This window comes from Bombina bombina, chromosome 1, assembly GCF_027579735.1.
Source record: "Bombina bombina isolate aBomBom1 chromosome 1, aBomBom1.pri, whole genome shotgun sequence".
Taxonomy (NCBI): Eukaryota; Metazoa; Chordata; class Amphibia; order Anura; family Bombinatoridae; genus Bombina; species Bombina bombina.
In genome coordinates this window covers 1017507337-1017521633 of record NC_069499.1, presented here as the reverse complement: position 1 = coordinate 1017521633, position 14297 = coordinate 1017507337, and the positions used below count along the sequence as shown (strand labels likewise).

The 14297-nt window shown below is 35.4% G+C and overlaps 1 protein-coding gene across 1 annotated transcript in view; it reads right to left on the bottom strand.

Moving 5' to 3' along the window:
- The window catches only part of PTPRT (protein tyrosine phosphatase receptor type T), a 415529-nt gene that overhangs the window by 330345 nt on the left and 70887 nt on the right, over positions 1-14297 (bottom strand). The window contains 2 exon segments of the mRNA XM_053716292.1: positions 5191-5365; positions 5885-6000. Of these exon segments, the coding sequence (XP_053572267.1) occupies positions 5191-5365; positions 5885-6000 (291 nt within the window).

Genomic DNA, 14297 nt, shown 5'->3' with positions numbered 1-14297 from the left:
CATGTTTTCATCTACTTAACTGCAAAGAATACATATTTATATATATTTAGAGATGTATGTGTCTCAATGTTAAAGCCCTTTGCCTGCCTTTTGTTTTCTAACACCTGAGACCTCATATCTTTGATCCCTTATAAATTTTGTGTGCAATATTTTGTTTTAATCATTTTTATAAGATGGTGTTATTATGGCTGTAATTTTGTATGTGTTTTGTGCAACTTTTTGATTTCGCGAAACAGTTAACCAGAGTTCTGAAGTCGCAGGAATGGATTCTAGCGTAAATCGCGATTGAGCTCACACAATTGCGTTTGATGTCAACTCATCATATGAGCCCTTATCGATTCGGCACAAATGGTTGCGATCCACTCTAGCCCAATATATACTATTGTAAAAAGAAACTACAGGCTTAATAATGGAGATATCTCATTACAAAAACACCCAATAATTGTTGTTCTCATTCATCCCTCTGGGGTGTATGCAGTTTAAAAGGTAAATCCATTTTGTTTCTGTTTTCAGTAACAAACCTGTAGGATCCCCCCTCTCTAATGCCTAGGTTTAGTTGTTCCAGTCCCCAGCATTTTGAGTGATTTTAATTCCCTTTGTGATAGTAATCAGTGCTACTGATGTAATCTGTTTTCCATTATCCAAATCCTTTTTAGCATTCCTAATATTGCATAGGTGCTCTATTATCATTATGCCCAAACGTCTGGTGAAGATACTGTACATACATAGTAAAAATTATCACCTTCACATGTTATGCAGTAAATTATATTTTTACTTTGACAATTGATATATAGGGCTGTATTTATTAAAGTGCAGATGGACATAATACCATGTAGCATATCATATCCGCCGCATATCCGCTGTCAGCATTTATCATTGCACCAGCAGTATTCGATTGGGTTGATTACTGTCCGCCGCCGCAGGCAGACAGGTTATGAAGCAGCGGTCTTTAGACTGCTGCTTCATAACTTCTGTTTCCGGTGAGCCTGAAAGCTCTCCAGAAACACAGGACATCAAGCCCTGTACGAAGATTGATAAATTGACCCCATTGTCTTATTTTATATTTGTAGCCAAACCTATCCACCATTTTTTGCTTTTTACAGAAATGTTTGCACACTCTGCAGTGTCCACAAGGTATGGGTCCACTAAAAAGAGTTTTTTCTCCTGCCATATCTCTCATAGTGGCTCCTCAACCATTTATTTTTTAAATTAGTCCCCCTTTTATAGGTGATATAGGGGCTGTCTAACACTATATAGCTTGTAACAGCTCTTGAATGTGTCGAATATGTGGTAATAAACCTCACCACATTGTCATTCTGATTGGTGATTTTTTTTTATCTTGGGAGTTAGAAGTTCCTTTTTATTATATTGTGAGGCCTAATGATATGTTCTGCATAAGGATCTCCCACTCTAGAGAGAAGTCTCTGGGGTATAGTTAACAAATGCCGGGCGAACATGATTCGCTGCAGCGAATCACGTCCGCCCGGCATCGCTAAATACCGACAGCATACGCTGTCTGCATTTAACAATGCACAAGCATTTCTTGTGAAATGTTTGTGCAATACCGCCCCCTGCTCATTCTCGACTAATCATCCTGAACGTATCTGATCGGGATGATTGCAGTACACCACCTAAAAGGTAGCAGATTAGTTAAGAAGCAGCAGTCTTATGATTGCTGCTTCTTAACTTAAGTTTCCGGAGAGCCGGAAACTTTGCAGGTAGAAAGCAGCACCTGCTGCTTATTAAATCTACCCCTCTGTCTAAACTCTGAGGCTGCTTTTTTAAAAGTATTCAAATCAAAGCAGTTTCTCTTCAGCCTTAAATATTCTCCAATTGGCAATCCTTGTATAGTTGAGTGATTACTACTTGCTAACAGTGTGTTATTGGTGAATATTGGTGTCCTGCAGGCCTCAGTTCTAATTGTATTAGCTTCTGATTTCAAGATAGCTATATCTAAGAAATTCACTTTTTGCATATCATGATGAATTGTAAGTTACAAGCCCAAATTATTAGAATAGGGTGGCGAAAAATGTATGAAGAACCTCCAGGGGTCCTTAAAAACATAAGAATAGCATCTATGTAACTAGTCCATACCATCTATGTACCTAGTTCATACCATCTATGTACCTAGTCCATAGTCCAATATACTTAGTAAATTCGGACATATTGTCATTGAATACCATAGTGGCCTCCCCAAACTGCAATTAACCTTATTCTTGACTTTACCATCACTGCTGCTAACCATAACCGTGACCTCCTCCATCGCAAATACATATTTTGCCTGTCCCTACAAATAATATTTTAACAGTGAACCCCTATTAACTCCCTATCATATTAACCAGAGCTTGCCAATACACAATTCTGAATGCTTAACCTGATTAGCCAACCCGGAAGGGAAAAAAATATATATTGGAGAGTACCCCAATGAAAATTCTCAACTTAGACAAAATGCTGCTGTTGACTGGAAAAGGCTGAAGAGTGAGGAATCTTCAGCCAGGCTTCATGACAAGCTATAAGTTTCATTAAAGGGACAATAAAGTTAAGCTTTTATTATTCAAATAGAGAATGCCGTTTTTACCACTTTACTTCTATCATTAAATTTGCTTTGTACCCTATGTTGAAGATTAGACTCAGGTGCAGCTGAGCAACTGGCAGCAAGATGAACATATCTGATGAGCCAGTAAGCATAATACTGCAGCTACCAATCATCATCTAGCTTAAAGTAGTTCACTGCTGCTCCTAAGCCTAGCTTGGTATATTCTGCAAGAAAGGCTACCAGTAAAACAAAGCACATTTTATAATAGAATTAAAATGGAAAATGTTCTAAAATTGCATGCTCTATCCAAATCATGTAAGATTCATTTTGACTTCACTGTCCCTTTTAAGTCAAGGTTTTTTATTTTATTTTTGCGATGGGGGTGATGTGATAAGTGGTTATTTTCAGTGGAAGAGGGGATTGTGTAGATCTGGGTTATGGGATTCAGTATGGAGGGTATTCTTGGATCATGTAGGTGGTGTTTGGAGTTAAGAGTAGGGTTTAGAGATGGTGGATCAAGATTAGGATAACAGCAGTGGGGTTCAGGGCAGTTTTTATTTTATTTTTGGTAGGGAAATCATGATTAAGATAAGGGTTAAACTGACTAAAAGCAATTATACGACAGCAAGATGCAGTTGTATAACTGCTTTTAAGGTTTTGCTGTCAGAAATTGGCTAGGTAAAGCTTTGCAAGTCAATGCACATTATTGAAACAGTGATAGAATGCTGTTGCTATTATGCTATAGAGGTTCCTATAGAAAGTGTTTGTTGTCACTATTACTTGGGAGCTGCATAGCACTTGAGCAGCCTTAAAACATCTTGTGATAGCTGATCTGGTGTTATTGATGACAACAGAGATGCACTATGTCATGACTGTATCTCAATCAACTGCAACTTTCATAGGATCTTGCCCAAAGTCTACAGTGAATAACCATGCACAATTTACAAACAAGCTAGATTACGAGTTTTGCGTTATGAGTGAAAAAGCATTGTTATGCTTCATAACGATTCTTTTTCCCTAACGCCGCTATGATAAGTCTTGCAGGTATAGGTGTACAGAACACCTTTTTGGCCGTCACGCAACATCAGTACCGCACTTTTAAAAAGTCCTTTTTCAACTCCCATAGCGCCGGTATTACAAGTTTGCCTGAGAGGCCAAAAAGTGAGTGGTACACCCTATACTGACAAGATCTGTACCTCCATCTAAAGTCAGTAGTTATGAGTTTTATGTTACAAAGCTTTAACATAAAGCTCATAACTAAAGTGTTACAAAGTACACTAACACCCAAAAACTACCTATTAACCCCTAAACCGCCGCCCTCCCACATCGCAAACACTATTTAAATATTATTAACCCCTAATCTGCTGTCCGTCCACACCGCCACTATAATAAACCTATTAACCCCTAGACCGCCGCCCTCCCGCATCACTACATAAATATATTAACCCCTAAACCTAACCCTAACATAACCCTTAGCCTAAGCCGAACCCTAACCCTAACGTTACCCTAACCCTAACACCCCCTAGGGTGTAAGGGGAGCATCCTCTTCCCTTACATTCCGATTGGCTGATTGAATTCTATCAGCCAATAGGAATTAAAAGTGAAAAAATCCTATTGTCTATTGCAATCAGCCAATAGGATTGAGCTTGCATTCTATTGGTTATTCCAATCAGCCAATAGAATGCAAGCTCAATCATATTGGCTGATTGGATCAGCCAATCGGTATGTAAGGGATGCCATCTTGGATGACATCACTTAAAGGGAAACATCATTCTTCATCGACCATCTGAAGAAGAGGATGCTCCTCGCCGGATGTCTTGAAGATGGATCCGCTCCGCGCCGGATGGATGAAGATAGAAGATGTCGTCTGGATGAAGACTTCTGGCCGCTTCGATGAGGACTTCTGCCCGCTTCGATGAGGACTTCGCCGGCTGGTTGAGGATGGATGTCCAGACTTCTAAAACTGTAAGTGGATCTTCGGGGGTTAGTGTTAGGTTTTTTTAAGGGTTTTTTGGGTGTTTTTTATTTTTAGCTTAGGGTTTGGGCACTTCGTAAAAAAGAGCTGATTGTCCTTTTCAGGGCATGGCAGAAGAGCTAAATTAGTTTTTATTTTTGATAATTTTGTTTTTGAGCTCAACACCACTATATCGCCCGCGCAAGCCGGGTTTTACAAAACCTGTAATAGCAGCGCTATAGGGAGGTTAAATACTGCTGCTTTTGTGGCAGTCGTTAATTTCCCCATATCGCTCAAAACTCGTAATCTAGCTGAAAGTCTATTATACATAAAATGGTCTTTTCTTTGAGAAGCACAAAAAAAGTGTCAATACAGGCAATACAGTTTTTACCTATCTAACAATTACATATATTCCCTATTACATGCATTTCTTTGCTTGACACAGTTCACCTAGAAAGACAGATCTATAACAATAGTAAAAAAAACATAATAATGTAATCATTTAAAGAAATAATATGTTTAAACATAATATATACATATTAGGGTGCAGGCAGGTGAATAGCAATACACAGAGACCACCAGGCTCTGTCAGAATTCAGGCAGCAAGCAGCATAACAAGAAGGTAACTTGGCAAGTTCAGAATGCAGGAAATCTTGTAAAGTTAACAAATAAGAAGTAGAGCAGAGTATATGGGTCTCACCTTTTACAATGAGTTCTGCATAGTTAGAGACCCCCGATCCACCTGAAGAGCGCAGCACGCAGCGGTATTTGCTGATACTACGCTGAGAGGTGTCTCCAACACTGACTGTGGCTGAGAAGCGTCTGTGATTAACCACGCGGGTAACCATGAGAGCAGTGTCACGGCCATTCCATTGCTACAAAGAGGGCAAAAATCAAACATCAGACATTTATAATAACAAAACCTTAACCCCCTCCTGCTTCTACTCCTTCCTGCTGTCACTTTCCCTTTTGCTCCAAGTCAGACATAAATACAGAATCAACTGACAGCTGAGAAAAAATCAGCCACCCCTCCCCATTGTACAACTGCAAAAACTTAATCTTTCTATAATATTTATTTTTATTTTCTTATCGTTATGATTCTGCCAGTATGTATACATTCTTAGACTTTCAGATTAGAGCATATGCCTTCTTGTTCTAGAATATCTAACTGTACTGTACATAACTAATGTATTTCCTTATATATTTATTATTATTATATTAATAATAATAATAATTGTTATTTTTTAAGTTATCCTAATTAGTGACATATATGTTAACACTTGCAGAGAAAATGTTATGTAACTTACTTTATCCTCTGATCAGCATCTTTCTCATCTTAACCTTTATACTATCTAATATGCCATATATATCAGTCACTTATTAGCATCTCCTACCTGCAACCAGAGCTTGTCATGTTGGGACCATTTCCCCCCTGCAATACACTGAAATGTGGCATTTTGGCCAACGTTAACTTCCACATTCTGTAAGCGAAGAAAATGAGGAGCATTACCTGAGACAGAAACAGATATTAGGATTAGTACAGCCCTTTTTAAAGTGGGGTTAAGCAGCCAGCAGTGGTTCTAGACCTTAACATTTGGTAACCACAAAGCTACAGCAAATATCAAGAGTGCAGGTGGAGGACTTCATATTCTGTTACTATTCCTACTAATAATTTGACCTATCTTATTGCACTGAATAGAGCACTGAACATGTATAAAAGGTGTTGCCGGTAGGGATGGGCGAATGTGCAAATTTTCGAATTTCAAATGTAGAACGAATGTTATTACCGAAATTCGAATTTGAAATTCGAATGTCGATAAGAACGAATATTCTTAAAAATTCGAAAATCAAATGTTATTTACAGTTTTCGAATGTCACTTTCGAATTCGAATGTTTATAATGATATCGAATGTTTACATTCGAAATTCGATTTTTTCAAATTCGAATATAAATTTGAATTTTTCGAATTCAAATATAAATTTGAATTTTTCGAATTCGAATATAAATTCGAATTTTTCGAATTTGAATATTGCATAATTCGAATATTACATTTAAAAGCATTAGAAATACTATTACAATCTAAATTTGAATTTTTCGAATTCGAATACACGTATTGCATAATTCGAATATTACATTTAAAGAAAAAGCATTAGAAATACTATTACAATCTAAATTCGAATTTTTCGAATTCGAATGCACGTATTGCATAATTCGAATATTACATTTAAAGAAAAAGCATTAGAAATACTATTACAATCTAAATTCGAATTTTTCGAATTCGAATATTGCATAATTCGAATATTATATTTAAAGAAAAAGCATTAGAAATACTATTACAATCTAAATTCGAATTTTTCGAATTCGAATACACGTATTGCATAATTCGAATATTACATTTAAAGAAAAAGCATTAGAAATACTATTACAATCTAAATTCGAATTTTTCGAATTCGAATACACGTATTGCATAATTCGAATATTACATTTAAAGAAAAAGCATTAGAAATACTATTACAATCTAAATTTGAATTTTTCGAATTCGAATACACGTATTGCATAATTCGAATATTACATTTAAAGAAAAAGCATTAGAAATACTATTACAATCTAAATTCAAATTTTTCGAATTCGAATATTGCATAATTCGAATATTACATTTAAAGAAAAAGCATTAGAAATACTATTACAATCTAAATTCGAATTTTTCGAATTCGAATACACATATTGCATAATTCGAATATTACATTTAAAGAAAAAGCATTAGAAATACTATTACAATCTAAATTCGAATTTTTCGAATTCGAATATTGCATAATTCGAATATTACATTTAAAGAAAAAGCATTAGAAATACTATTACAATCTAAATTCAAATTTTTCGAATTTGAATATTGCATAATTCGAATATTACATTTAAAGAAAAAGCATTAGAAATACTATTACAATCTAAATTCGAATTTTTCGAATTCGAATACACGTATTGCATAATTCGAATATTACATTTAAAGAAAAAGCATTAGAAATACTATTACAATCTAAATTCGAATTTTTCGAATTCGAATATTGCATAATTCGAATATTACATTTAAAGAAAAAGCATTAGAAAAACTATTACAATCTAAATTCGAATTTTTCGAATTCGAATATTTTTGAATGCAATCGTAAAATTCGAAACTGAACATTCAAAAATCGAATGTTAGAATGTTATGTAAACATTCGAAATTCGATTCGAACGAACGAATGTGTTAAAATTCGTGCCGTTTTTTGAATGTTGCGAAACATTCGCCCATCCCTAGTTGCCGGGCAAATTCAGTGCAGCTAGCAGCTTTGAGGTTTGGGGATCATACAGTAATCGATGAGGTATATAACACCCCTAGTGCAGCCATAGTTTGGGAGGGACCCTAAGGGAGGAAACAATGTCATTTTACATTTGAAGGACACGTGACCCGTAACAATGTCCCTATGTAGAGAGATTAAACACATAATATTATCCATCATTGTTGGTGTTCCCCTGTTTCCCTTTTCCCATTTTAATTCTTTTATCTGCTCATAATAAGAACATTTATTCATGTAAAACACCAGTTTTTGTATTTCTTCTTTCTGTTTCCCATATAACACAGAAAGAGATCTGAATAAATACAGAATAAGGTTGGAAAAGACAAGAACACTTGGAATCCTGCTCTGGGAAGGGACAACTATAAATAATTTTATATGTGATTCACCAAAGGTGGTTTTATACTTCACTTTTGAGACAGAAGCTAATATATGATATATTTATTTATTTGTACCCAGGTACTATTCCTGTTAAAGTGTTATGATGGCACATTTCATTATATTCTCTTAGCCATTTAGCTTATATTCATACAGTATATTTTCATTCTTTTTTTTCTAGCAATTGAGGATCTGAAAGATTAAACTTTAATTGAAGATTATTTTATACTTATTTACAACAATCTTAGTATAATTCTGGTTCCTATAAAAGTGATATCAGCTATTAGTAATGATTATCTACAGAAATTGTTTGTTTAGGGAATTGCTATATTCCCTATAAGAGAAGTCCAGGGGTACAAGTATTTAAATAAAGAAATGTCAGACAATCTAGCTCCTATTTACTCTATAACTTATGTTACTTAAAAGTGTTTTATATATTGTAAAGGGTTTAAATTCTAATGTGAAGAGGAAGAAGGTTTCTAAAAATTATAAAGTCCACAATTCACATTTAATTACCTTATTAATAACAGGAAACACACTAACAAAAGTATGATTCTTAAATATAAAAAAAATCACACCCACGTTCATAATCATGGGACTACTATTACTTAAATGTGGTTTGCCTCTATACTGATTCACAAATCACTTCATTTTATAGAAAGAGTAATAATATAAATGGGCGAGCTGGACAACTACCTTTGAATTAAGATTACACTACAAGGTAATTAGATATTATCATGTAATATTTATGCCTCTTATGAAAATAAGTTATTGATAAAAAAAACAATTGGCACAAGCTTTTAACAGCATATTAAATCTATAATAAGATAAAAGCTCTTCATATGTGCAAAGAGATTCTAAAATCTAATGTCAAAAATAAATCTTTACATCATAAGCTTAGAAAGATGTCTATAGAATATCTCACACCAAAGGTCCTTATTTATATTTATAAAATTTATATTTCAGTTTATACCACATAACGCATCAAAGACTGGATTATATATTGATTAGTACAACCCTTGTTCCCTTACTGTTCTGATCTAATTTGCATCCCATATTCAGGACAAATCATCTATGACAGAGGCATATTTAGCGGAGTGTCATGTTTTTCTATTACTAGGCAGTGGAAATATAAACATATTATTGCTATTGTGAATTACCACTGCTGGAGCACAGTCAATATTTTTGTGCTCATATTAGTTCAAAGTTACTTAAAATGCTCAAGCAATAGTCTAGGGTTTGTTAACATCTGCACGTAAGATAGTGTGGGTGCGCTAAATAACTCACATAATAGACGCCTATGGGGGCATGCAGTAAAATTCATGTCGGACTCAGATGTCGCTTAAGCTCTAAGCCGAAGGTACACAAGTAGTGGTGTTCTTCATGTAGTTCTATGCTATACTATTAAAAATATTTATATATATATCAGATCTTTAAAAGCCCTTCATTTGCAGTTACATTTTCTACAGTGCCCAAGCACTAAGCTCTCTTAGCTTCACCAGTCTAAACGCTGACACTTGCAGGGGCAGCCCTAATGAAATTTTATAAAAAAAATTGAGTGGCGAGATGTCTCCCATAGAAATAATCTCTGTTAGGTAAAAGTTTGCAATGGTTTATGAAGTACAGAGGTAGACCCCGGCGTATGTTTAAACTTTAATATTATGCCTAATACAAATCAAAATACCCCATTTTTCAGTGCACTGTTCCTTAAATTCGCTCTTATTTTTGTACGCATAGGTCAGCAAATTAAAAAAAAAAAAAAACAATTACACTTTGTATTTTGTACTTATGATTATGAATTTCTATCCAGGTTACTTAAATTGTGATTTATTTGTGTGTAATTTACATACAACAATCAAACATTTTTGTTAAAATACGATTTTTGGTTAACAATTTTGTTACAATTTTTGATGCACTTTAAAAATAAAAAAAATCTCCTGAGTATATTTGTGTGAATCGTTCAATTATTGTTTTTGTATGATTTTTAAATGACAATTTGCAATTTAGTAATGTATGCATCTCCATCCCATAAGAAAATGCAGTATACGCCCCTTAGTGAGACACCCTATTTTCAGGGTTAAAAGTGGGATTAGATCATTCCACCACAGAAATAGAATGACTAGCGATCATTCTTATAGAATCTCACCAGCACAGAGAGCTTCTTAGACTCGGGCAATCAGAGAGCTCCCTGCGCTATCCATTAAAATTATAATGCACACTTAAAAAAGGGTTAGCCGCGTTAAGATGCTTTGGTGAAAATATTTAATGATCCACTTCTAATATCAGATTGTACGCTATTCTGTTTACCCTTCTCTGTCGATTGAGCTCCACTTCACTAAAATTTCCTCAGAAGAAAAATATTAACATCACTTTCTTCATATAACAAAGTTAAAAAGAACTCCAGTATCTATATAAACTATGCATAAATCTATTATAAGAAGGAAAATTATTAGCAAACTACATCATCTACATCAAGATTTCAAACAATTAGAGAAAGAAATAATGGTTCAGGTGTTGTCTCAAGGGAGATCAATAGGAAAAGAAGCAAAACATATGAAATGTCACAGAACTATTAATTAGAGCCCTTACATTATTGAAATTGTATTACTTTGTCTATGCTAATAGGCCGAATAATGTATTAACAATATTGTAAAAGATTATACAAGGGCAGTCTTAATCCCCAGTATCCAATTACTGTCAGGAAAATTCTCATCAGACCCAAAGATTATAGCAAACACTTTTTCATTCATTACTCTAATGAAAATAACCACCCCTAAAAATAAAATGATTAATGTATCCTAAATAGGATTTCCCAAGATGAGTTTTAAGATTATTAATATGGCTGTTTTTTCTTCGTAAATTTTGTGATTAAAATACTAAAACTAGGCCAAAAAATTACCACATGGCATGTTAAGAACAATAATTAACTTTTAATTATATTAATTGGCTACAAATAACTTTTTAAGAACTAATATTAATTTCTTACATGTAATCTAATTATTAAAGTGACATGAAAGTCACATTTAAACTTATGTTATCAAATTTAGTTTGTTATCTTGGTATTCTTTGTTGAAAAGCATACTTAGGTAGGCACAGGAGCCACGATACTGAACTACTGGGAAAGTGCAACAATAAAATGCTTTAACACATTAGAGCATTTTCTTTCTGCAATTTGTGCCCCTTTAAATAAATATTAAATATTAAATAAATATTTAAAGGAGTTTATTAAAAATGTTAATGCTGCAAAAGGGCTTTAAATATAGACTGGAGTCAGTACGTGAGAGATATGGGTTTAGCAGTTCTTTCATGTAGTCAGTAAAGGACATTTTATAGCCGCCATAGAACATCCATATATCTTCAAAGTATTTTAAGATTAAAAACAGAAATAGCAGCAGTAAGTCAATAGTAAGAAAAAAAGGTATTGAAATCTTTCCCTTCTGGATCACACAGTAAAACTTTGAACATTAATATTTTATTTTAAAACAGTTACAAATTATATAACTAATTTGATTCTGAATATTACTGTGTACGTGGATCACCTATATACAGTAATTCTAAGGGTCCGATTTACCAAATGGCGGGCGGACATGATTCGCCTTAGCGAATCATGTCTGCCCGACATCGCTGAATGCAGACAGCATACGCTGTCGGCATTTAACATTGCACAAGCAGTTCTGGTGAACTGCTTGTGCAATGCCGCCCCCTGCAGATTAGCGGCCAATCGGCTGCTAGCAGTGGGTGTCAATCAACCCGATCGTGTCTGATTGGATTGATTGCTGTCCGCAGCCTCTTAAGACCGCTGCTTCTTAACTGTTGTTTCCGGCGAGCCTGAAGGCGTCAGGGGTCATTCAGCCCTTGATAAATTGGCCCCTAAAAGTCCACTATTAGATTTTTGGAGGGACCTATATCCATTTTGAGGGAAACTTGTTTCAATCAAAATGTCAATCCTAGCAAAAATATAATTCCTATATAGAACTCTTCACATCTAGGTACTGCACTTGGCAAATTACATCAACTTTATTTGGGGAGGAGAAGAACTAAAACATAAATCATTTTAACTCCTGGTTTTCAGAGGCCAAATTGGTTTAGATGATACTTTGATATTCTATGGATAGCAATATAAGGAAAAAAGAAACAGAGCGCAACAGGGAGAACGATTCAAGTGTAGTATAATAAATATGATTACACACAAACATAAAATTGACAAATTTTTAGGCTTTTTCCCTTCTTAAAAGTAATTTGTGGCTTATCTCCTAGGTGTAGCCCTAAAAGGGGATCAGCCTTAAAGTGCCATAAACCAGGTTGAGATCTGTGCATATCCTAAAAGGGCTAATTAAGTAAAAATAGTTTGCATACAAAAAATTGTTTAAAAATTGTTAGGAAGTATTTTAAAATAATTTTCAAAAATAAGCAAAAATACATAAAATAGCCATGCTGTCTGGACACTGTGATCCACCCCTCTTATCAGTGTTTAGACAAAGGCATTCTATTTCACCTGAGTTGACAGCTTCTAGGCATGCTCCATCAGATAATCCCTATTCATTTGTGCATTTTACCAAAACAATGTATATAGCTACAGCCATAAAAGGATTTGTGCAGGGGGAGTTAGAGCTGTACAATTCAGAAACTTAAAATAAAGGGTTAATGGTGAGGCACTGCAGTATAAATTTGCAGGTAAAGTAATTAATTTACATATTATTTTGTGTCTATCTCAACTTGTTTTATGTCCCTTTAAGTAGGGGCCAATGTTTATTAAAAATCCTTTTTAAAGTTTCTGCTCCCTCATTAAATGTAGTAGTAAACCTGACTGTCTGAGCATTATTTGGTACACTGATTGCAGCATCATCTGACTTAATAGTTCTATTATGTTGTCGTGACGTGCTGTCATAGGAGGCAGGTGAGGCAGCACCTCACCTGTCCTATGTGTGTAATTACACAATGTAATACATTTTTAATAATAATTTTTTTTAACAATTTTTAATTTTTTATAAAAAAAAATTTTGGATTAATTATTGACCCCCCCAACCCCCCTGCCACCCAGCTGAGCTATCTTTTTTTTAATTAAATCTCTTGGTGTGACTCACTGTGTGTTGTATTCTCAACAAATACAATCATATTGCGCAAGTAGGTAGAGGCTGTGAGCCCTTCCGTTGCGCAATATGATTGTATTTGTTTGTATGGGCCGCAGGAGACTGCCACCCAGTGGCGACTAACATTTAATGTCTCCGCTTCGCGGCCCATACCGCTCCCAATAAAGGCTGGTCTATGGCAGCCTTGGGTGCCCTTTCAGCCCTGCCTGCCCCGCATCAGCCAATCAGCGCGTGCTACTAGTCAGTGGGAGGGAGATCAGGCAGCGTGGACTGAAGTCGTCACATTACAAGTCGTCAGTCAGTTTAACTGATCTCCCATGCCGCGGTTAGGTGAGAGCTTGGAAGAACTTAGAAGAAGTGTGGATGGCAGCCGGGCTAAGCTTGGAGACTAAGTCTGACTCACACTGAGTGATCCCGGATCAGTGATCGTTAGGTGTGGTCTCGCTGGTCTGCTCTGCGGTGGCGGGGAGTGGGACTCGGGGAGCCTAACTCAGGTAGGAGTACTCAGTAAAGTACTTATCATGTCAAAGACAGTTTAGCAAGCAGTGCACAACTGCACGTCTGGCAGCCGCGGGAAAACAAAAATCGATGTCAGTCTGCCCTCTCAGCTCTCCTGCCTGTCTGTTCTCTACTCTAAGTTACGATCTAACTATGTTGACATTCTTGACAAAAACATAGTTAGATCGTAACTTAGAGTAGAGATTAGAGAACAGACAGGCAGGAGAGCTGAGAGGGCAGACTGACATCGATCAATCTAATTAATTAGCTAGCTAGCTGAGCTGAATTTGCAGAACACACATGATGACAGTTCCATAAGTGAATACTAGTCAGCTTATTGTGTGTTGTGTGCATTTTCTAATTGTTTAAGGTAACTATTTTCTTGAAGTATACACTTTCTAAGTTGTATTTTGCTTAAAGATGCAATTTATAGTTTATACCTTATTCCCCCTCCCCTGTGTCTCTCCCGAGTCTCTCCCCCCCTCCCCTGTGTCTCTCCCCCCTCCCCT